Below are 23304 nucleotides of genomic sequence, written 5' to 3'. Positions count from 1 at the left end.
CCCCTTACCCACTGGGACCTTCCCATGGCTTCTCTCTCTCGCTTGGATTTTCTAGATTTTGTGTGGGAGACAAATTCTTCCTGAAGAACAACATGATCTTGTGTCAGATGGACTATGAGGAGGGGCAGCTCAATGGCACCTTTGAATCCCAAGTTCAGTAACACCCGGCGCCTGGCCTCCAGGCCCGTCTGTCCACCCGCCTGGCCGGCCGGCCAGCCACTCTGCCAGTGCAGGCTGGCCAGTCACTCTCCTGCCACATTAGAACTTCTCCGTCCTCGATGGGAGGGACGGCCCTTCCTCCTCCACCACCGCCCGTCTGTGTATGACCCCTCCTGGGGCCAGGCCGGGCCTGTACAGTCTGTCTTCTGTATATAAATGGGAACATTTATTTTATGAGAAATGTAATGCGATTTTATTACTGGCGTGGATTAAACTTATGAATGTTTCCGGGAGGTTACTCTGCGTTGTTCACATGACTGACACAGACCTGGGGCCCCTCCCCTCTGCCTCTCAAGGGCAGAGCACAGAGCAGGGTGGGGGTCTCCGGCATGTGCTGTTGCTGGGCAGGGGAGCAACAGGCTGGCTTTAGGGGAAGAAGCTGGGAGGAACGAGACAACTCAGAGACCCCAGCCCCAGCCAGAGGTGAGACCTGGGGCATCTTTCCTCTGGGAGAGCACACACTCTGGCCCTGAGTAGGTCCCCAAGAAAAGGGGCAAGATGAAGCCTTCCCTACCCTGTGTTCCATCCCCTCTGTTGAGACCCCCAACTGAGGGCACAGATGGAGACCCAGCTCTGACTTTTTCCCCAGTAGGACCACAAATCTTGTGTCCTCTGCCATGGGAGCACCGTGCTGAAACCTCTCTTCCCTTTTAGGGTGACGGACAGTACTTGTTGTCTCTGCGAGCAGCTGGGGCCCAGCTTTCTGCTCTTCTGAGTGAGCAAGAAAAATTCTGTTTCCTTTCAACTCAGCCCATGCAGTCTGGAGGCATCCATTTATTCAGTCAGCAAACCTCCACAAACTCCATGTCTCAATCCCATGCTGCAACCGGGGGTGTCCTGGAGCAAATCAGATGTGAGAATGAATCATAGATCAGACACTGTCCCTGCCCTTGGGGAGCCTGCTGTGGGGGTGGAAAGTGGAAGCCATGTTGCGGGGAAAGCCAGGAAAACAAAGCACATCATTGTGAGGACAGAATGCTGTGCAGAGACCTGGGACAGGCCAGTTCCCTCTGGGGGACACAAGGCCACTTGTGATGACTTAAGAGAGTCATGGATGGACAAGTCAATGCACATATGGTCAGACAGATATGTGCTGCAGGCAGGAAGGATGGACACACAAGTAGACAAGTGTGTAGGCAGAGACAGGCAGGAGAGGTGGAGGTGGGCAAGCCCCATCACTCACCTCCAGCCAGAGCTGCAGCAGACAGGCAGACATCAGGGCGTTCTCCACCTCCCCCGCTGAGCTAGATTCACTCAAGGCAGCAGGGGTGCTGTCTTGGTCTTGGCTGCAGCCACAGTGCCAAGCACAAAGTCTGGAACTGTAAAGGTACCTTCTCACTGGGCAATATTAGAAAGAGAGGCTTCTTGAGTCCCCAGCCTAGACAGAAATAGCTGCACAGACAGGCTCCGTCACTATCAGGCCACTCCCTCCTCCTTCCCAGGGGCTATTTTCACCCTAGCCATAGCCCAGAGCCCAGGGCACATGGAGCCAGACTACTGCCTCAAGCCCTGCCTGCTCCTGGGTAGGGAATGGGCTGGGCTGGGCTGGGCTAGGCTAGGCTGGATTTCCACCTCACCCTCCCCAGGCCTACTCCTCCACTTGAAACTGAAAAGATGGTGGGGCCCTCCTGGGGGCTTGCAGGAGGCTACCTCTCCAAGTTGTGGTTTTGTGGTCATTGGCCCAGTTTGTGAAAAGGGATTGCTAGAGTCGAGGATCCTGGGGCAGGAGTTCTAAACTTTGGGGGCATCCGGTTTCTGTGAAGGAGCTGCACCCTGTATGTGCGAGAAGAGAGGCGAAGGCCAGTGGATCTGGCTGCAGTGGGTGTTTGTGTGAGCCATGGGTTCAAGGAGATGGTGAAACTGGGAGCTGTCTGTATGTGAGCACATGGGATTGTGAAGGAGTTTGAGTGAGGAGAGACACAGAGGGCTGGAGTTTACAATGAAGAATTTTCTTGCTCAACATGAAAAAGCAAATGATTTTCCTGCATTGTAGCACAGTCCCCAGTGCCAGACTCTCCCTGGACCCTTAGGTCTAGGATGGCTGTGCCCAACCCAAGGGCCCCAACTCTTACTTCGAGTTTGCTGTAGATAAAGTTATAACACAAGTTAATTACATGGTTATCGAGAGATAACGGAGCCACTCGAATGCAGTTTCTGGGCAATTACAATTGTTTCCAACAGAGTTACCATATTGCAGCCATGAAATAACATGTCATTTTGCAGTAATTATGTAATTAACTTGTCTCACCACTCTAGGTTGCACAACAATTAATTCACTCACAATGAGATAGAGTCAAACTCAGGCAGGCGGGGTTTGCAAGCCCCCAAGAACAGAGCTGGCCTTCTAAGAAGACCCCAGCCCCATCCTGCCCACCCCAGACCTTGTCAACAGACTTCCCCAGCTCAACATGGTATGGAATTTGCCAAGTCTGGCATCATGGACCCAGTTATTGCTCTCTCACCGTCTCATCTGGGAAATGGGGATGATCTGATTCCCAGGTCAGCCACGGGCCCCAGATCTACACTGTGAAGTGCTGTGGTTACATGAGCTACAGTCAGCCCTGTGGACATCATGAGATCCTCAGTAGGAGACCCTCACCCAGAAAGTCCAGTATCAGTCCACAGATATCCCAAAGAAGAGGCCACATGGGCCTCATCTTAGCAAGTGTGAAACTGATAAGAGGGTAGGGAGGAAGCAGAGAGAGACCAAGTTCATTCTGTAACAGAGCAACTGGGATAGCGGGAATGGCTACCAAGGTCGGGGATTATGCACCTGGAGAGAATTCACAACACCCTGGAACACCCAAGGGTGACACAGGAGAAGCCTGAATTTCTCCCCCATCACTGAAAAGGAGAAACTTGGTTAAGTGTAGGCCATGAATTGTGTGGACTTGGCTCTCCTTGGGGGTTACACCCACCACAGATGATTGGTGCAGGGAGGGACAGCTGAGTGTGAACTGTTAGAGGCTGCAGCAGCTCGCATCTCAGCCTGGGGCATGTGGGCGGTGGGGAATGTGGGCCAGCATTGAACCATAGCTGTGCACAAATCTCCCTTTCCTCCAGCCAGATCTTGGGACCTCATCCCCTCTCCCTGCCTTCCTTGGTGGCCTGGGGAAGAGATACCCTAACAGGGGGCCTGAACCCAGGAAATATGGCACCTGCTTATGCTCCCACTCCTTGGCCTGAAGCTGGACTGCGCAGCCCATGTTTGGAAAGAAGTTTGATTCCAATCTTAACACTGCTGCAGAGCTCATTATGAAATCTCCTATGAATCCTGTCTCCTCCTGGGCCTGCTCCCAGAAACCTTCCCCCACCTCATGAGACATGCGGAGGCCACAGGCACAATCCACATGACATTCCTGCCTGGGAGATCTCATCTCTACAAGGAGACAATTGCTCTTTCCCTTAAAGCTGTCAGAGACCATTCATGGCCAGGATTTTTATTCTAGGGCAGCATCCTTCTCCTTCATGAGAGTTGATGGAAAGTCTCTTGTGTGCCAGGGTTCCCCCAAACACCAGTTTCTCCCTCTCTTCAGATGCCCAGGCTGCACAACACTCAAGACTTCCAGTGGGTGCTGCCTAGACCCCAGCTGTCTGAGCTTATGTGCTCTGAGCCCAGGACAAACAGCCAGGTCCCCGGACTATCCCCCTGGCACTGGGTTTTGCAGAGCTTGTTGCCTTTGCCAAGAAAGCCTGGGCCCCTCAGAGGTTCCAGAGCCCATTGGCTGCCTGTGGCACCTGGGCTGGGGTCTGTGCCTCCGTGGTCCCCATGCCTTCTCCAGGACACCACATTCCAGAGAGGAGCTGGTTCAGGGGCTCCTGCCTGGGGCTTTCTTTGCAGACTCTTACCTCCTGGATCTGCTCTGGAAGCATAGTGAAGCCTGTTGGGGTGGGGGTAGGGGACAGCTCTGGGGTTTCCTGAAGTTTCAGCAAGTCCAGTTTTGTCTTCCAGAGTTCAAAGGTGCTAGGGAACTGAGGCAGTTCTTGGGCCACATTTGTTGTTCTAATGGGTATGCCTGCTGCACTGGGGGAACTGAAGGGCTCTCCTGACAAGGGGCCAGAGAGGTCCTCATGATTACCTGGGCCCTCTTTCTCCGGCTGCCACCCTGATCCCTGAGACCCCGGCCCATCTGCCAGGTACTAGGTGGGATCAGGGATCAGCGACAGAGCACTGAGACACAGAGGGACAGAGGAAGAGATGAGAACGAATAGGTTGTGGTACGGTGGAGGGAGAGAAAGAGAGATGGAAACAGAGAGGGGGAGATGGAAAGAAATGAGGCAGAGGGCAGGAAAGGAGAGAGGGGGAGGGAATGGGAAAAGCATCCCAGAAGAAGTTTCTAACTTCAGGGAAGGCGTGAGGTGAGAGCAGTGCGGAGGAAAGGGCAGCGTGGCATGATGGTTACATGCACAGGCCCAGGAGCCAGATTATGTGAGTGCAGATCCTAGCTCTCCACTTGGCAGCTGCACAGCCCGGGGCAGCTTGCTTAGCTTTCATCTTAGAGATTAGGCCTTTCCTCATCTTTAAAGGGGACTGATGATAGTGCCTGCACCACAGGCTGCTCCCAGTGGTAGATGAGCCGTCACATGGGAGGTGCTCACAGCTGCAGCAGCTCCTGGTGAACACCAGAACATGTAACTGCTGCTGGGAACCTTCCTTTATACAACCAGCACTAGGTCTGCTGGTTTGAGGCCTGGCTCACCGCAGCAGAGTCCTGTGTCACAGGCGACTCCTGGGCATCTGAGAGCTCTCAGGAGAGGGGCACTGCGTGCTGGCACCAATGGGGGAAATCCAGCCCAGACAAGGCAGGCTTTCATAAAAACATGCCCAACCCGCTTAAGCCTCTCAGCAACTCTGTCTTACAGTTGAATCATCCCCATTTTACAGTTGAAGAAACTGAGGCTCAAAGAACCATTCTAGTTAAATAATATTCAATAGCATCTGGACTTGAATTCAGGCCTGGTCTGACTCGAGTCCATGTGAAACTGCCACCTAGAGGCCGCTCTGGGCAGTGGAAGGATCTAGGAGTCCAGAAGTAGATTTTATCTTCACTAAACCCCCAGATCCTCTCCCAGTCTGCATTCCCTTTTCTCTCTACAACGCATGCCCTAGCGAGGGCTTGGTGCACAGTGGGGAAGGGTCCTCGGACACTTACGTTCCTCACTGCACATCCTGCATGAGCATGTCACTGGGCCTGGCCTGTGCTGGCCACTGGGTGGGATGAACAATTCCAGATGCTGAGCAGAGGCAGTGCAGGCAGCCTGTCCCATGCCTGAACTGAAGGTTTATCAGTGGGACAGGTCCCAGTGCGTCATTACTCTGTCAGTCTGTCACAGACATGAGTCAGGTGCCTGCTATACGCCAGGCACGGTGCTGGAGGGAGGCTACGGGATGGAAACACAAGTGAACAAGGTCATTCTCTGTGTGGTTTACAGTCTAGTGAGGGAGACAGACAATAAACAAATAAAAAGATCAATAACAGGCTAAAGACAGCGCCGGGCAGCAGGGAGAAGCTGGAGAGAGTGGGCAGGGATGAGAGTTTCTTGCCCACCACCCTTAGAGACCATCTTATCCGATGGGCTCACTTTGGGGAAACGGGGGCCCAGAGATGAAGTGATGGCCAGGGGCACACTGGAACCAGCCTGGGTTAGAAGCCTGGGTTCCTGGCCCTCAGCCTGGCCCAGGGCTCTGTCTCCTACATCCTGTGACTTGTGTTCCAGCCAAGGATCCTCCTCGGGCACACAGTGGGTGGAGGAAAGGAAACCACTCAGCCCTGACACCTGCTCAGTGCTTCTCTTCCTTGTTTTCCAGTTAATAAGAAACATTACTCCTTAAAATGTCAAGAAATTGGGTTTGGGTTCTTGGCTTCGACCACCAATCTCCCTGCCCCATAATTCCATGAACTTAGGACACATTGGTTAGATCCATGGCTTCTGGGGATTCTAGAGGGATTGTTCTGGACACTTGGAGTGGCTGCCCTGTATAGCATATGCATTAAGAAGGCAGGATTCTCTGCAAACTCAGCATAGTAGTGTTCTGGGGAAAAAACAATTCACTGTAAAAGCAGGAATGTGCAATGCCCTAAGGGCCGCAGGACACTGGGAACTGGCAGGACCAGCTCTCCTGTTCCTTTTCTCCAGCCCTTGCCTCTTTCAGCCCTGCTGGTTAGTTCTGATGGGGGAGGAGCTGAGGCTCAGCTTTGGGGCCTCTGTTGGACCTTCCTGGCTCCTGGGGTCCAGAGGTGGGCCGAGGCAGGTGGGTTTCTCTTAGCTGTGCATCACAGGCCGAGGTGTGGTGGCTCCTGTCTGCTGCCAATGACATGCCCATTAGGCACCCCCTGAGGGAACGGTTGTTTTGTCTGGGTCCTGGAGACGCCCCTCCCTGCTTCACCTGGGCTTTCAGGGCTATCGGTTCCTGAAATCAGTCAAGGTGACGGTAGGGCCCCTTGCTCCTGGTCCAGGCACATCAGGCCACCATCCATTCCTAGCCTCTCTCACAGTGAAGGAGTGAGGGTGACTTTGCACAAAGTAGGGCTGGGGTGGGCACTGGTTCCATGGGACCCCATTCTCTGAGTTCCCGTGGGCTGCTGCCCCTCAGCCGGGGGCTCTGCTGGCCCAAGCCTGTCCTTCACCCTTTCCCACACCTGCTTTCTTTTTTAGGGCCTTTCTGGAAGCTAATCCCCGTGCTTATTAGATGACTCCTCCTCCTGCCCCTCTGCTTTCATTAGAGTCAAGAGAGCTAATTACTGGCCCCTCTGAGGTCCCCCTACAGGCCATTTTAGAGCTGAGGCGGCCCTTAAAATGATTTAAAAATCCCATTTCTCTGCAATGAAATAGACTACCCTTCCCTCCTCATTAAGGCTAATTACAAAACATTGCCCACCTGAGAGGGGCCTGCTCTTGTCCTCCCACCTATGCCCACCTCCAGCGGTGGCTCCCCAAAGAAGCCCCCCCAGGCTGGGAAGGGAGGCAAGAGAAGCATCAGAGGCTTTTCTCCCTCCAGGCAGACATCCCAGAAAATTCTGGAAGACTGAGCCTGAAACAGCACGAGGCAGGATGGGTGCAGGTTGCGGGGGTTAGATGGAGAAATGTTGAGAAGGGGAAAGAGAAGACCAGGTTTGAATGGTGGGCACCACCCCTTCTGGGGCTGTCAGGCTGCAGAACTGCAGAACTTCCCCACCAAGTCCAAGATGTGAGCATGTCCTACGTGAAGGAGAACCGGGCCGGGTCTCAGGACTCTCCGGAGCTCTTTGTGGTCCTGGAGTTTCCAAGATGGAGCCCCTCGGGCTCATCAGCACATACAGAGTGGAAGAGGCGGTGGAAAGCACCCCCAACAAATATGGCGTGGCCTTTCCCTGGAAAGCCAGTACTCACTAACTCCAGAAGCAGCTCAGCTCTTCAAAGGGGGGCCTCTGCCCAGGTGCCTCTGACTCCAGAAAATGATGCTGACATTATCCTTTATTGTGACATTTGTCTTGTTCCCCTCTGCCCCCTGCCTGGGACCAGCAAAGTGGAAAAACCAAATGAAAACCCAGGCTATCAAAAAAGGAGCACTTTAAAAATTTCAGCATATATATGTGTGTGTCACATATATATTATATAAAGGTTTGTTTCATTTCAAACACGTAACTTTATTTTGCAGTTTAGATATTTTTATTTTAAATCTCATATGGGGTTGGATGCCCTCATCTTTTTTCTTTAGCGTAGGGCCTCTAACCGAGGCTCTGGACTCCATCTCGCTCTGCTCTCTCTGTATGCAGTGTGGGGCTGTGCAACATAATCTCTGAGGTTCATCCCTCTCCCACATTCTGGGAAACGGTGAGTCCCATTCCATGGGACATTTGGTGTGGACTGTTTCTGCATGCTTTCTTCCCAACCCTGCCTTTGGTAGAGGGCTGTAGATTGGTGGTGTGCAGTAGATGGACCACAATATTTAGCTCACAACCAAGCTTTGTCGAAGGGGGAATATAAAGCAAAAAAGTTGCATGATCTATTTTGTTGGGGACCCCCAAGGCATTCCCAGTGTGAGCCCAGGGCTAAGAAGGAATAGACTCTGCCTTCCACCACCGAGTTTGTCTCTGGTGACCCTCAACACCAGCGGTGCTTTGAAGAATGGGACACCATATTCCTCACTCCCCTTCAGACACTCTCCTAGTCTTGTATACCTTTCAAGTTTTGCTTTCTGATTTTTGCAGATAAACATTTAGGCCAGGAAAAAGACTTCATGTAAAGGAAGGGGCACAGGTTCCAGAGTCCCAAGATAGATGCAGATTCTGGGCTCCTGATCCCATCTGGGTGAGGACCAGATCCCCATTATACTTCTGGTTGTCTTTATTCCCTGTTAGAATGCACACTTCTACCTTTCCCTACCACTGACCAGTAGCCCTTTGTCCAGCAAAATAATGCCCTTGGGCCTGAAGAGACCTTAGAGGCACAATATCAAGGGCCCCTTGCTTTTAGTGGGCAATCTACGTTTTTATATTAGCGGTCTCAGGTTTCTACCCTCTAGGAACTTACCCCCCCGCAGTGGGGTGAAAGACAACAACCCATTATAGAAATGTTTCTGCTTATTAAAGCCCTATAACCCCCATTGCTATATTTTGTCTCCCAGCCTCCCTGGGAGTACACAGGTTAATAGTCCCAGCTTACAGGGAAGGATATAAAATATATTGTAATGTAGTTAGATCATGCAGAGGACAGAAGAGGAATCAGCTCTCTTCCTCTTGGGACACAGTGCCTGCTCCGTACCTTAGGTGTAGACCACTAATAGAAGCAATACATGGTGAGAGTGGATGAATAGATATTGTGTTGTGAGAATTCTGAAGAGGAGATGGCCCATGTGGCAGAAAATATCTGAGAAGAGGCAAGTACTGAGCTGCTTCTTACAGAAAGACTAGCTAGAAATATGAGGAAAGACCTTACAGGTACAGAGGGAAGCCTGTAATCTTGACTCGTCAACATAGAAGAAGGGACACTGGGAAGTGGAATGTGTCTAGAATGGAAGTGGGGGACAGGAAATTGGAAGCTGAGCAGAAGAGTTTAAGCCTTTATGTACTAGGCAATAGAGAGTTCAAGTTGTGAGTCAGGCATAGCACACATGTCCACTGTTTTCTAAGTTGTGAATCTTACGGACACTTGCAAAATGTATTTTCCTGTAGGTACCATAGGTAACCTTATTGGGTATCACTTATTAAAGCCCTACCTCCATAAGGGCACAGTGACCTGCTATGAAGCAGGAGTATCAAGGAAGAATGCTTTTGGTGGCTCAGGCTGGGGCCCAGGGAGCAGAACTGGCTTATTTGAGCTGGGGCTAGGATTTATCTGTGTGGAGATATGGAGAAAGGACACTTCAGGCTGAGACAAAAGCAAATGTAAGACCTAGCAGTGCTAGGGAGGCTCAGGGAGGAGCACACAGTCAGACGTGCCGGGAGGCGAGGGGCCTTATTGGAAGTAGTGAAGTGGTCTACGGGTAAAGGGAGTACAGTTGATGGAGATATTGGATGGTCTGTGTCCTGGGGCAGGGGGTATAGAACTGGGGTTAAGGAGCACTGTTTATTGGGGAGGACTTTGAGGCCCAATAGACCAGAAAGCTTCAGAAGGTGTCAGAGTGTAGCACAATGGTGTGATGTTTTGAAATGCCCCTCTGCCAAGGGGTAATAATGCTCTTTGCAAGTGGAGGTGACCACTCTCTTGGCTAAAAATTGAGCATGATATGGCCTGGGGCAAAGCCCTGTGGCTGGCTGGTCATGCAGTACTTCCTATCAGACTACCATTATTTGGTGCTCTTTGGGGGTTGATTCTTCAAACAGCTGAGTAGTATCATGTCAGATGCAGTTTTCAGTCACAGGTGTGGATGAGGTTATGAAGGAACTTACCAAGAATCCAGACACTGAAAAGCATGCCTGAGAGCAGTCTAGTGACCTAGGCAGAAAAAAAAAGTGATGTTGATTTAATTCATCCATCAACCTATCCATCCATCCATCCTTCTTGCCATTCTTCCTTCCATCCAGATTTCTGTCTATCCAAGGTATGTCGAGTGTGTAATGCAGTATCAGGCAAGAAAGGTGAAAAGACAAATGAAGCAAAGCCCCTGCCCTCAAGAAATCTCACAGAAAGGAGGGGAGTCAGGAGCCATCCTGTTAAAAAGTCATAACTCAGTGTGATTGGCATCATGTCAGAGCTCTGAACAGAGGCTTCAGAAAGAAGGAAGAGAAGGTGACTAACTTTTCCTGGGAGAAGGGAAAGTATCAGAGGAAAGGACGCTTGAACTATCAAACATGGGATGATGAATATGCCCGGCAGCCGGTAAAGGCACAGAAGTGGGAGACAGTGGGGCTTAGTTGGAGGGTGACCCAGCACTCAATGTACCTGCAACGCAGAACGCAGAGGCCTTGGAGGAAAGCAGCAAGCCTGTTGGCAGGGGCTCTCATGCCAGGCCAGGGAGATGGACCTTTACCCTCGAGGCAACCAGGAAATGTCAAAACTTTTTAAGTGGAACAAAGGCACAATCAGGTCTGAACTTTTTGGGAAATCACTCTGCAGTGATATAAAGAGTGAATCATGACAGGAAGTAGTGGCTTACACCTGTAATCCCAACACTTTGAGAGTCTATGGTGGGAGGATTGCTTGAGTCCAGGAGTTCAAACCTGAGCAACATAGCAAGAGTCTGTCTCTACAAAAATAATTTTAAAAATTAGCTGGGTATGATGGTGTGCACCTAGCTACTTGGGAGGCTAAGGTAGGAGGTCTTGAGCCCAGGAGGTCAAGTCTGCAGTAAGCCATGATCACACCACTGCACTCCAGCCTGGGAGCAGACACCAGGAAAGGGGACAGAGCAGACAGCAGGGGTGAGGACACCTGCAGCTTCTTCTATTGCACAGATGAGGAATGAGTTTTTCATGACTTGCTCTTCATGAGCCTTTGCTGGACTTTTTTGTTTTTCTCTCCATTCAATAAGTACTAGAACTCTCTTGGGGATAGAGAAGGCAAGGGCTTCCATCCAGTCATTGCGTCCTAGGCCTGCTTTGAGTTTTATCCACTCTTTGCTCCCAAGGCATCTTCAAGCACAGAGAATAAAATGGCCAAAGGAAAGGTGTTCACATTGGGCAAATAATTTCTTATGAGATGAAGTGAACTGTGGTTACCTCCTCAGCCCCCCACCACCAGGGTATTTGGGGCTCATTGAGAAATGAACTGAGAATAATGCCAATATCCCAAATGGCTCATATGGGGCATTTTCTGTTAGTGGAAGTTCTCTCTACAATAAAAACAGGTTCAGAAATGAGGGAAACACTTACTTTAGTATAATAATTACAGGTAATAATTATTGGAGAGAAATTAAAATCAGGTAACCAGGAGGAATATGTATTCCTCTGGTAATAATCAGCTTTGAATTTTGTGAATTTTGTGAATGTCTGTTAGGTAAATCCAGGAGGAAGCAACGCATCCATTTCTGGTTAGAGGTCAAACTAGAGCCAAAGCATGAGCATCTTCCTCACTCACAGGAACAAGAGACCATCTACCTGAGACACCCTCTGTGGTGGATATTCAGGGGACTTTGAAGCTCCACTCCACAGATGATAAGTCTAAAACAAAGGAGTGTACCTGGAACCTATTAATGGTCTAGGGTGTGTAGGTATCCAAATTGTTCTTGTCAGACTAAGGACTCATATCCCATGACAGGATGAGAGGTTTCCTCTCTTTGTATATGTGAATAAGGAAACAGGTGGTTCTGTTTGTCACTGCTAGCCATCTTATGACCATGAAGGAAACCAGTCTTAGGATGAAGATGGCACCAAGGAAGGCAGAATGGAGGAAGGAAAAATCTATGTCCTCAGTGGCTTCATTAAGCTGCTGGTGGTATACACTTGGGGCCCACCCTACCTCCAGATGACTCTATTGTTTAAGTCCCTTTGAATCAGGGGTTTCTGTTACTTGCAGCTCAGAGCATCTTTACTAATACACCCTACAAAGGACTCCAAAGGTAAAGTTGCGGAAGCCTTGTTGCGGTACGAGGGAACTTTTTGGCTGTATAAACTCATGCCCTGGTCTTTCCAACTTCCTGTATGGATTTTACGGGTGCCTAGTTGAAGCCTTCATTAGAACTGCTTATGCCTCCATTCACTGGAGTTGAGCATATATTAGACCTGGGGAAAATAGGTATGGTGGCACTCAGAGAAAGGGGCAGGACCTTTTCCTTTGACTTCTGATGGGGGCCTGGTCCTGCCTTTGAGAGTTTAATAGCCAATATTCTGATTTTCCTCTCAAAAGAATATTAGCAGATCATGTACTTGTCTCACCTGAGGGCCAGAAGGGAGGGCCTTGTGCTGCAGATTAGTAGTGGCTGTCCTCTCCACACCAAGCACTGTTTTCCTTCCCACCCACCCTTGTATTCTCATTCCCTACTCACCCTATTGCTTGAGGAGAGGGACTGTGAATATGGAAATGGTAACTGGGACCAGAGCCTAGCTGAGGCCCCAAGGCAGTGCTCCAACTGGCAGGCAGGCAAAAACTGGAAGCCCTCTTTCTCTAGGACTGAAGCAGCAGCCATGAGAGGCTCTTAGAAGCAGGTCCTGAAGGTAGCATGTGCAGTACAGCCTGCTCTGGCCTAGTTGGGACTGCAAGAACCATCAAAGCTGTCCTCCCTTCCCTCCCCTGCCTTGGATGACACATGAAAGGGACTCTGATGCCCTATGCTGGTGGTTTTGATGTCCAGCCTTGCCCATTGAAAAGCCCTTTTCCTGGCAATATTCTCTGTCTCTCCTCTGTGACTCTTTCCCTGTGTCCTCCTTGTCATTCTCTCTCTCCCTCCCTCTCCATTTTTGCCCCTGTCTTCCTCTGACCATCCCCATCTCCATCCACCTTTCCCTGCTCCTCAAGCTCTGTGTAGCTAAGTTATTTTTCCTGAAGTAAAATCCGAGTTATCCTGTGTAAGACAGTTGGGTTCATTGAAGAGCCTGCCACAGGGCCTTTGCTAGAGCAAGCCTGAAGCTACTCACCCCACTCTCTTTTCTTAGAAAAGACATGAGTCCCCTGGTACTTGGATGCTTGCAGCTGGTCCTACCTCCAGAAAAAATGGAAGCATTTCTGTGATCTGGCAGGGCTCCCGTAGACCCCAGAATATCCCCCAACCCGTCTGTCTGGAGCCCAAAATTCTACTATTATTAGTTATCCCATTGGGAGACCCCGACATTGTGCACCAGTGATTTCCTATGTGAGTCTCACAATTTTCCTCTGAAGGGTCCCAATGATCAGAGGTATCAGGGAGCCTTGGAGTGTGGTCTGCCATATTACAAGAGGATTTTTAAGATTCAGGTTTTGTCTTAAAAGTTCACATGCATCTCACTCATAACTGGGAGTTGAACAATGAGGATGAAGACACATGGACACCGAGAGGGGAACAACACACACCAAGGCCTACTGGGGGTTGGAGATTAAGTGGGGGAACTTAGCAGATGTGTCAATAGGTGCAGCAAACCACCATGGCACACGTATGCCTGTGTGACAAACCTGTATGTTCTGCACATGTATCCCATTTTTTTTAGAAGAAATAAAGAAAATAAAAGTTCATATGCATCAATGTATTCCAGTTTATAATATATCCCCCAAGTCCTCAGTGCCTCCTTTCAGGTTACCAAATGTAACCTCCATCCTGCCAGTTCATAATATATCTTTTCAGGCTGAGTATGGTGGCTTACACCTGTAATCCCAACACTTTGGGAGGCTGAAGCAGGAGGATCAATTGAACTCAGGAGTTCAAGATCAGCCTGGGCAACACAGCGAGAATTTGTCTCTACAAAAAATCAAAAGAAGTAACCAAGTGTGTTGTTGTGGGCTCCTGTAGTCCCAGCTACTCTGGAGGTGGAGGCAGGAGGATTGCTTGAGCCTGGGAGTTTAAAGCTGCAGTGAGCTATGATTCTGCCCCTGCATTCCAGCCTGGGCAACAGAGCCAGAGCCTCATAGATACATGATATCTAACAATATTTCCTTTAAGATTCAGGTTTTGATCTCTCTCTATATATAGAACTGTATATAGAGGGATCTCTCTCTCTCTCTCTATATATATATATAGAGAGAGAGAGATATAGAGACTGTATATACATATATATATATATGTTTCATGGAAAGAGTACTAGCATTATTATTAATACCACTCTACAGTTAAGGAATTGATGGTCATAAAGATGTGACTTGCCCAAGGTTGCTGAGCCTATGAGTGGTTACCCACGGATTGGGGACTTCTGCCCAGGTCCCATAAGTCCTGTCAGTGGTGGCATTCCCAGACAGACAGAAATTTGCTTGCTGGAGCCTGGGTTGTCTTGTCTGATGAAAGGATTCCTGTTGAGAGCCTTGAGAATATTGAGTTAGGAATATCCAAGAGGCAGGGGGATGGGGTTTAAGCAATACTGACTCCCAGGATTTAGCCATGCAAGGACTGCAGGACTTCAGGCACCCTGACTGGGGTGGCCAGTAGGCCAATAGGTGTCCCCTCCAGAGAATCAGGCTCTGAGAGGGATTACATTAGTCCTCTGAGCCAAGTATGACTGTTGGCTTCCTGGATCCCTGATCAGACACTCACCTGGCTCTTCCCTGGGGACAGAGGAGAACAGGGTATGGTCTGGCCCCCTTAGTGTGACTGGGTGAACTTGGGCAGTTCTCTTCCCGTCGCTGAGCCCCAGTCCTCTTTGCAAAATAGGAAACTGGAAGGAATGTCTCCCAAACACCCAAAGGGTGGCTTGCAGCCCCCAGGGCAGCCAGCAGGAGGTGCCAGTGTCCTGATGGGTCACCTTCATAGAAGGGAAGAACCAGGTCTGTGCAGTCTCTCCAGCCTCTAACTTGAGGCCTCCCTCTCTTAGTAACTCCCAGAGGAGGGCTCCAGCTGTCAGCTCACTGGGATTAAAGAAAGAGTCTCTGGCAGATTCTGGAGGTGTAGGAAAACCTACTTGGGGAGGATCAGACCAAATTCTGCCAAAATTCTGAGGACTAGAGAAGGTGGTTTGGGGGACTCCTTTTCAAAACAGTAAGTCTGAACCTCGGAGGGTAAGGGGGGCTATAGAGGAGTGCAACCCCTCACCAAGAGCTTTATCACCAACCCAGACTGCATTAACAGAGTATGGTGTCTAGAACATGGAAAGGAACAGGCTCTCTTCCGGCCAGACCGCCTGTGGACTTTGGGCTTCAGGAAGAGGGCCTAAGGCAACAAAGGCAAGGGAGACCCTGTCAGATGAGGCGCACCTACAGCACCTTAGCTTGTCTTCCCTGCAGCAGAGCAGTCTTAGAGTCATGGCTTTCCAGACTGTGGAGCAGAGAGGTCAAATGTGGGGGCACTGGTATCCAGCAACGTTGGGTTGGTGTCTGGCACTGTTACTTTCATCAGTGACCTTGCATAGGTTACTTCACATCTCTCTGCCTCAGAATCCCACCTACTGGCTGGGCACGGCGGCTCACGCCTGTAATCCCAGCACTTTGGGAGGTGGAGGTGGGTAGATCACGAGGTCAGGAGATAGAGACCATCCTGGCTAAGACAGTGAAACCCCATCTCTACTAAAAAAAAAAGAAAAAAGAAAAAATTAGCCAGGCGTGGTGGTGGGCGCCTGTAGTCCCAGCTACTAGGGAGGCTGAGGCAGGAGAATGACATGAACCCGGCAGGCAGAGCTTGCAGTGAGCCGAGATTGTGCCACTGCACTCCAGCCTGGGCAACAGAGCGAGACTCTGTCTCAAAAAAAAAAAAAAATCCCACAGAGACATGAGGAAGACTAAATGAGGTAATACATGAAAGTACCTAGAACAGCATCTGGCACATAGTAGTTCTTCACTTCGTGTTAGATATTACGGTTAGATTACGGTTGTTTCTATTATTAGCTGAATGGGTGTCATGAGCAGAGGGAGACTGTATGGGTGGGATATAGGGAGGAGCATATGGACTTTGTGTAAGTACGACCCTTCTCCATATGAAAGCTTTGATGGTAGTGAGCTTCCCGCCCTGGAGGTGTTCAGAGGCTGAATGACTCCCCTCCCCAACTCTAAGGGCCACCTTCAGTTCTTAGACTTTTGGGGTCCCTTCTACAACTTTTCTTTAATTGACAGAAAAAAAAGTATGTATTTACTATGCACAGCATGATGTTTTGAAGTATATATACATCGTGGAGTGACTAAATCTGGCTAATTAACATATGGATTATCTCATATAGTGTCTTCCACAACTTCTGCACCTGGAGGAGATTCCCAGGACAGTCTGTCTGCCTGCTGGATTCTATTCCAGAGGAAAGGAAATGGGTGGTCCCAGCCAGTGCCTGTAGAGGAAGACTCAAGAACTCCTTCCTGACTCATCTCCCTGCTCACAAACGCCCTCAGAATTCCTCTTTTTGAGCACGAACAGCAGGATAGGGACAGAGATGAGAGCAGGAAGAGGCAGCTTAATAAAAAATCCCAATAAAGTTCTGCAGCCCCTGGGGGCCAGGGGCAGGTCCTGGGCATGAGCCTTCCTTAGACCTGCCCACAGAGGGGCCCTGACTAATATTCCTGCCTGCCCCTGGCTTCATTAATGATGCTGAAGAAGGGTCTATGAGGTCCAACAGGTCTCCCCAATGCGGCTGACAATATTGCTATGTCACCCACGCCAGCCCCATCCCAGCACACATACCCTCCCTCTTCTAGACCCTCTGCAGAGGAATGGGTTTGATTCAATCAGCCATTTGCCTGTGGGACTGTCTGGTTCAACTTATTATGGGCAGATGCCAGCTCCAGGGAGTCAAGTAACCCTGGCGTGGAATTTGGAGCAAAGACTTATTAAAGAGCAGCAGAGAGGCTCTGAGATGGGGGCTCTGTTCCCCCAGAGCAACCAGACCCAGGGTGGGCTCCAGCTAGGAAAGGCAAGGGTGGGATAGATAGGGGCAGGAACCCAGGCATAGCCCACCAGGAGTGCTCCTCAGCTGGCCAGAGCTCCTCCCCTGGCAGTTCAGGGCTGGCTGGCCTCTCTCCACCAGGAGCTCGAGGTGGGACAAGGTTGGGCCTTGTTCCCTCTGTGTTCTCCCTAATAGAAAGCACAATGCCTTAAGAAGTTTGGACTGAGAAAAGCTAAGTCTGAGTACTTTGAAGACAGCCAGACAAAGGGCTGGTGGGGACAGCACGGAGTGCCTTGGCCCTCAGCTGCCCACAAAAGGAAGGAAAAAGCAGTGCAGACGTTGCAGTTAGGCTTAAAAAACAAACCTGTGAAACAGAGACAGCCCCCCTACTTCCCCCTCGCTCCAGCATCAGCAGGAGGGGCTGAAAACATTTGTTCAGAGGGAGGGTGGGGGGAAAAAGCCCTAAGTGCTTCTGCTTCCTTTTTTTTGCCAAATCATGCAGAAGATGCTGGCAGCTGCAAAGATTCAATTATGCACAATGCGAAAAATCATTTACAAAAATAATGGCACTCGAAAAAAAATGGCCTCTCCAGAAATGGCGTGGAACAATAAATCCGTTAATTAGCTAATTAATATTCAATTGGGGTCAGTGGGCTTAATAGAACCTTTCTTGGAGACCCAAGAAATTCTAAACTGCCGCGAGGCGCCTGCCCACTGCCATTATCTCGGGCGAGCAGGCCCTTATCGGGCTGCCAGCTGTCCCCGAACAATGCGGGCCCTTATCAGCTGGGGCAGCAGCCCTGGCCGCTCGCTTCGGCTCCCTCTGCCCAGAGGAGCACGCAGCCTCTTGGTAATTGATATATGGTGCAGCTTTGTCTGAGGCTGTTTGCTCTGCTGGTATTTAAGGCAGCGCGGGCCCCCTGATTGATTGCCATTGGCCAAGTTTCTGCTGTCAGTGAGGGACCAGCCAATGGCAGTGGCTAACACTCTTGATGGACCAGCCATCTGGGCCAGGCCAGAGGCCCAACTTGCACCAACAAGGCCAGCTTGGGTTTGGCCTGAGTTTTGTTGTCCTCCTAAAGTGGGAACCTGAGCCCTCAAAGGTTTGGGCGTTTGGGTGGGCGGCTGGTATCCCCTGCCCTGCTTTGCTCTCAGTTCAGTCTTTCTCTCAGGAAAATGGGAGGTTGGATCAGACCAGTGTAACTTAGGTTGTTACTGTAAGTGTGATCCATGGACTTGCAGCATCCAGCACCTGGGAGCTTGTTAGAAACACAAATGCTCAGGCCCACTTCAGACTCCATGAATCTGAATCTCTGGAAATGGGTTCTAGGAGTCTATGTTGTACTGAGTGCCCTAGATGACTCTGATAAGGGCCCACTGAAGTTCGAGATGCAGTTATGAAGATCAGGGTTCCCACCCTTGGTTGTGCCTTAGAATTACCCAGGCGAGGGGGAATTAAATATACAAATTCCTGGGTCTTGCGGTGTAGGGTCACTTCCCTCAGCTGCTAGTATGTGCCCTGAGCACAAGGTACTCTGGGAACCCTGGAGCTGGCCAGCAAAGAGACAGGGATCCCGGCTGCTATGGTCGTGCCCATGGGGGTCCTGCCCAGTGTGGAACAAGGTTGTGCATGTCAAACAGTGTAGACAAGCTCTGGCTATACAGGACTTGGGCTCCAGAAATCCACAGGGAGTTAGAATGCATTTTCTATTTTTTTGAATCAGTGTCTTGCTCTGCCACCTAGGCTGGAGTGCAGTGGTGTGATCATAGCTCACTGCAGCCTTGAACTCCTGAGCTCAATTGATCCTCCCACCTTAGCCTCCCAAGTAGCTGGGACTACAGGTGCATGCCACCATGTCTGGCTAATTTTAAAAGAATTTTTTTGTAGAGATGGGGTCTCACTATGTTACCCAGGCTGTCTCAAACCCTGGCCTCGAGTGATCCTCCTGCCTTGGCTTCCCAAAGTGTTGGGATTACAGTTGTGAGCCTTCCAGATGCATGTTTGATAGAAGCAATGTTCCACATGGGAGGTGGGCTCCCAGGCTAGCCCCTAGATACCGTGAGACCCACAGCAAAGCTGAGTCTCAGCACAACCCCTTAGCAAATGGATGGGGAAGGGAGGAGAAGCAAGAAGAGGAAGTTAGGGAAAAAGAAGGTGGAGGGGATTTTATTGTCTTACTAGGGCTCAAAGCATGGGGTCAGGTTTTCTAAGTGTTTCTTCGGTCCCCTACATTCTCGTCCTGCCCCGTCTTCTCTCACTTCACCCTACTGGCCCACTCTTTATCACTGCACCCTTCCTGGCCTGCCCTCTCAGGTAGAGCTGAGAATCCCACAGCTCTGCCTTCTCCCAACCCAGCCCCACATGTTCCAGCTGCAAACCCTTGGGGACCAGCTTGGTCATGTCTCTGCATGTGAATGAGCAGGACTGGTTCACTGAGGTAGGAGAGCTTTGCTGGGATCTGGACTTGGAGTTAGCTTAGATGAGGTGGGTAGGAAGAGTCCCCCATCCTGACTGCACCCCACCTTCTCTCAGGTGTTGCATGGGAGCCAGTCAAGCAATAGGAACAAAGAGGCCACAAGGTAAGGGGCAAACACCAGGCATAACGCACCCAGCCTCAGTGCCCCTCATCCAACACAGTGGAGCTTGGTGAGAGGAATTCAAGAGCCATGCTCTTCCTGGAACACAGACAGGTACAGGAACTCTGGGTATCAGCAGGTGACAGGACCTCAGCCACAAGGGCCATGGGGGGTTAGTGGGGGCAAAATTGGTCTAAACAAAGGATGACTCTAAGCTTAGGATGATGTTGTCCTGGGCAGGTGATTGGGCAGAGCCTTGAACCCCAAAGCAAGTTAGGATGAAGTTATCAGCCCTGGTCTTCCAGGCAAGGACCAGGTGTGATTCTGAGTGAGACCAGAGTGAAGGGCTAGAGCTACTGAAGCTCTTCCTGCCTCCTGGGCCACATCCCAAGATGGCCAGCTAATGTGATCAGTTCCTTTGTCTCCACTGTGAATCAGCAGCAACGGCTCAATGGGATGCTCCTCCCGGGTCATTTACTTCTTTAGCAACAAGAGTTTTTCAGTGCACCAGCATCTGCATGGGAGGATTACCGGGCACTTCTAGAACTGCCTAGGCCTCAGGGGAAGCGCAGCCGAGTGGATTGACTGGTGTGAATTGTCGGAGTCACCAGCAATCAGCATGGTGAGGAGCAGAGCTGATGCTGCAGTCTCAACCAAATGACCCTTTCATCTGTGCCCTCCCTGGGGCTCTCAGTGTATCAAAAGGCTGTCAAAGAATATCAAAGGCAAAAAACTATTATCCATCCGTCTTCTAGGTTAAATAGCTTCCATATTGATGTGTTCACGGGATTCTAATGAGGAAAATAGCCTTCTGTTAAGTAAGAAAACCACTGACCTAAGAACCCATGGATTAGCCCAGGCCCTTACCTACCACATGAGCAGTTAGCTTCTAAAGCTGCCCAGACACCAAAACTACGCCCTTCCTCCCCAACCACATATGTTCACACATGTGACTTTGGCTCTCGTGGGGCTCCCTGATACCTCCCTGAGCAAGTCTGCTCCTTTGGACAACATGGGTTTGGCCCATCTCACCAAATTCTGGAAATGGAGGCCGAAGGTGCTCTCGTCCAGGCTAGAGTCCTGACCCCAACTCTCTGAGGGGTGCATGTGTGAGCCCAGATCATGGATATTGCCCTGCATAAGCTGGGACAAGAGCAAGATACCCTAGTCTTCCTTTCTTAGATCAAATCTGCTCTGGTCATGGTTCAGGAGGCCACTGGGTGCTAGCCCACCTTTGGAGTTGCTTCCACAGCCAGCTATAGGTGGGAGGGTGTGAAAGGCACTAACAGAACAGACGTGGAGAGAGAGACACTAAGAGACTCAGAGACATACTTGGGAGAGAGGCAGAAAGAAAACTCGAGAGCCGGTTGGTTTGTGTGAGAGTGAGGGAGTGCTCTAATCATTGGTTCAATTATCTGAGACTCTCCTTTGACTACCATAGAGACTTCCTGTGCGTATGACAACAGTTGCCAGGATGGGAGTGGTGGCAGGCTAGGACCCTGCAGATTTTTCTGACTCCAAATTCCTATTCTGACCTTAAGTCTCTGGTTTCCTATGAGCTCAGAGTGGGTTCTTCCTTGAGTTTCTTCCTTGAGAGGGCTAAGCTTGCTCCCAACTCCCTTTGTCACCTGTTCTCAAAACACCAGATGATTGGGACCTTCAGACCAGTGTCCACACCAGCTTTATAGATGAGCAAAGTGCAGCCTAGGGTATAGCCGCTGCCAAGTGCACATTATGCACATGAGTTAGGTGCTGGGCCATTGCAATGGCCTCCCCGCTTTACCTTTAGTTGTCTATCTGCTGCCCACTCCCTCACTCCCTTTACCCAACTGTCTCTGTGCCAGGGCAACCAGGCCCTACCACCAGAGGAAAGAAAGTTTCTGCTAACCTGAAAACAAGCCATAGGAGCAGGAGGCCCTGAGTGCGCCTGCGGAGTTTGGAGCTCCTTCAACTTCACGACTAATTGCAGAGAGGTAGTGGGCGGGCTCTTGGCAAGCGATTAGCTGTCCCACTGCAAGAATAATTTGCATAGAAAATGCTTTATTTTGGCAATCTATTAAAGGGCCCACAGTGCCGTGGCTTATCTCAGTCTCACAGCAAGGAGAAGGCTTGGCTATCTCGTTAAGTTCTGTTGATGCATAACAATTTGAAATGGGCACAAGCTAGTATGACATTTATAGATGCCTTCACTTAATTATATTACACAAACATAGGGTTGTTTATCCTTGGGAATAAAGTCTTTTTGAAGTCAAAGTTGGCATGTGCATAAAGGAGGGCATTTTAACCGATTTTTCAAGAGGAAGCCTCCTCACTTCAAACTTGGGGGGTTGCATTTCCCTAGGGCCTCGTAACACAGAGGGTTCTATGGCTGAGATGCAGACTTTGAGATTGGCTCTCTAGTTCTTCTTATTTAGGGGTGGCCTACAGTTTAGCACTTAATACAATATTGTGGAAAGAAAAGCTTATTAGAGCAAGGAAAAGAGACTTGCTGTGTGACCTTGGGGGAGCCCCTCCTCTTTTCTGAGCTTCCATTGCCTCCTGTGCAACACGTGGGGTGGGACTTTCCTGCTCTAAAGCAATGACTGACAAACCACATGTTCTGCTTTCACCTTGCCACTCCTCACATTGACTCTGTAAATTAAAATACAGCCTCTTTGTTAAAAGCCAAAGGGAATTCAGGGGCCCCATTGCACGCTTTCTAAGGACTAGAAATATGCTGGAGGAGGGAGATGACGAAAAATAGGAAGGGGCTTGCAGCTGCAGCAGGTGTTGGTACATTTTGCTCTGCCAAGTCAGAAGACCCCAGGAGATTGCAGAGCTTGCAGCCTTGCTTCATTTCCTTGAAAACTAGGAATTGGGTCCTGATTGGAGGAAATGCAAGAAGAGCCCTAGGGCCTTTGAGAAAATCCATGAAGCCCTGAGAAGCCTGCCTTGCTCACAAGTTGCCCATGGAAAGCTGACAGATGCCAGATAGCTCTTCACCTCTAGGCACTGGAGCAGAGACCAGTGCTGCCCTGGGAGGAGCTCTGTATGCAGGGTTGGGTTGGGTGGTTTCTGGCAAGGCAGAGCCTTTGATGATTCCAGTTAAAGTGCTGCCTGAGTGGGTCATTTAACAGAAGAAGATATGGTGAGAAGGAGGGCTTTGTTTAGGGCCCTGGCTTCCAGACACTGTGCTCCTCCTGGACTCAAGCTTTCTGGAAAACAGACTCTTATCCTACCTCCCACTCCCTTCCTGTACCTCTAGGACTGAGGACTGCACTCAGAGATGACATGTTCATGCTTCTTCCTGTTTCTGGTATATATATATTTGTGATTAATGGGCACATTATCTCTTATTAAGAATAGAGACAATTCTCACTTCATTATGATTTCCTATAAATAAAACCCTGTTAAAATAATGGAGAAAACATGAGTTAGCGTTAATAGTTAGCTTTATATTTAAATAATGTGGATAACAGTGCTTTGGATAAGACCTAAAGAAATGCCAACTCCTAAACACAATGAAGTAGTTCCTTGGCTCATGTTTACCTGTTGTCAGTCACTGCCTGCTCTAACATGATTGTCCCCAGGGATAGTCTTGAGTAAAACCTATCCACTGAGTATGTTAACCTTGAGTCAAAATGTTTCTGGTGGTGCTAGAAAGAGCTTCCTATCTAAATGTTAGCAT

The 23304-nt window shown here is 49.9% G+C and overlaps 1 protein-coding gene and 1 long non-coding RNA gene across 9 annotated transcripts in view; one reads left to right on the top strand and one right to left on the bottom strand.

Moving 5' to 3' along the window:
* LMO1 (LIM domain only 1) overlaps positions 1 to 457 on the top strand; it is a 44909-nt gene extending 44452 nt beyond the window's left edge. For all 7 annotated transcript variants that reach the window (XM_017896378.1, XM_017896377.1, XM_017896382.1 and 4 more), the window contains one exon: positions 56 to 457. In XM_017896378.1, the coding sequence (XP_017751867.1) occupies positions 56 to 161 (106 nt within the window). In that variant the 3' untranslated portion in view covers positions 162 to 457. The remainder of the gene's footprint in view (positions 1 to 55) is intronic.
* Positions 458 to 543: 86 nt separating this feature from the next.
* LOC108544955 (uncharacterized) lies at positions 544 to 23017 on the bottom strand. Of its 2 annotated transcripts, XR_001889986.1 has the most exons (6): positions 22876 to 23017; positions 21526 to 21648; positions 10092 to 10137; positions 5373 to 5601; positions 1403 to 1538; positions 544 to 1056 (listed from the first exon to the last, which is right to left on the bottom strand). It is a non-coding gene; the product is annotated as an uncharacterized LOC108544955 (long non-coding RNA). The 2 variants fall into 2 exon arrangements; XR_001889987.1 differs by lacking the exons at positions 21526 to 21648; positions 22876 to 23017 and adding an exon at positions 10585 to 10666.
* Positions 23018 to 23304: the final 287 nt, after the last annotated feature.

This window comes from Rhinopithecus bieti, unplaced genomic scaffold (genome assembly GCF_001698545.2).
Source record: "Rhinopithecus bieti isolate Rb0 unplaced genomic scaffold, ASM169854v2 scaffold_28456, whole genome shotgun sequence".
Classification (NCBI taxonomy): domain Eukaryota; kingdom Metazoa; phylum Chordata; class Mammalia; order Primates; family Cercopithecidae; genus Rhinopithecus; species Rhinopithecus bieti.
The sequence above is the reverse complement of the archived record's forward strand: the minus strand, read 5'-3'. Positions and strand labels throughout refer to the sequence as shown.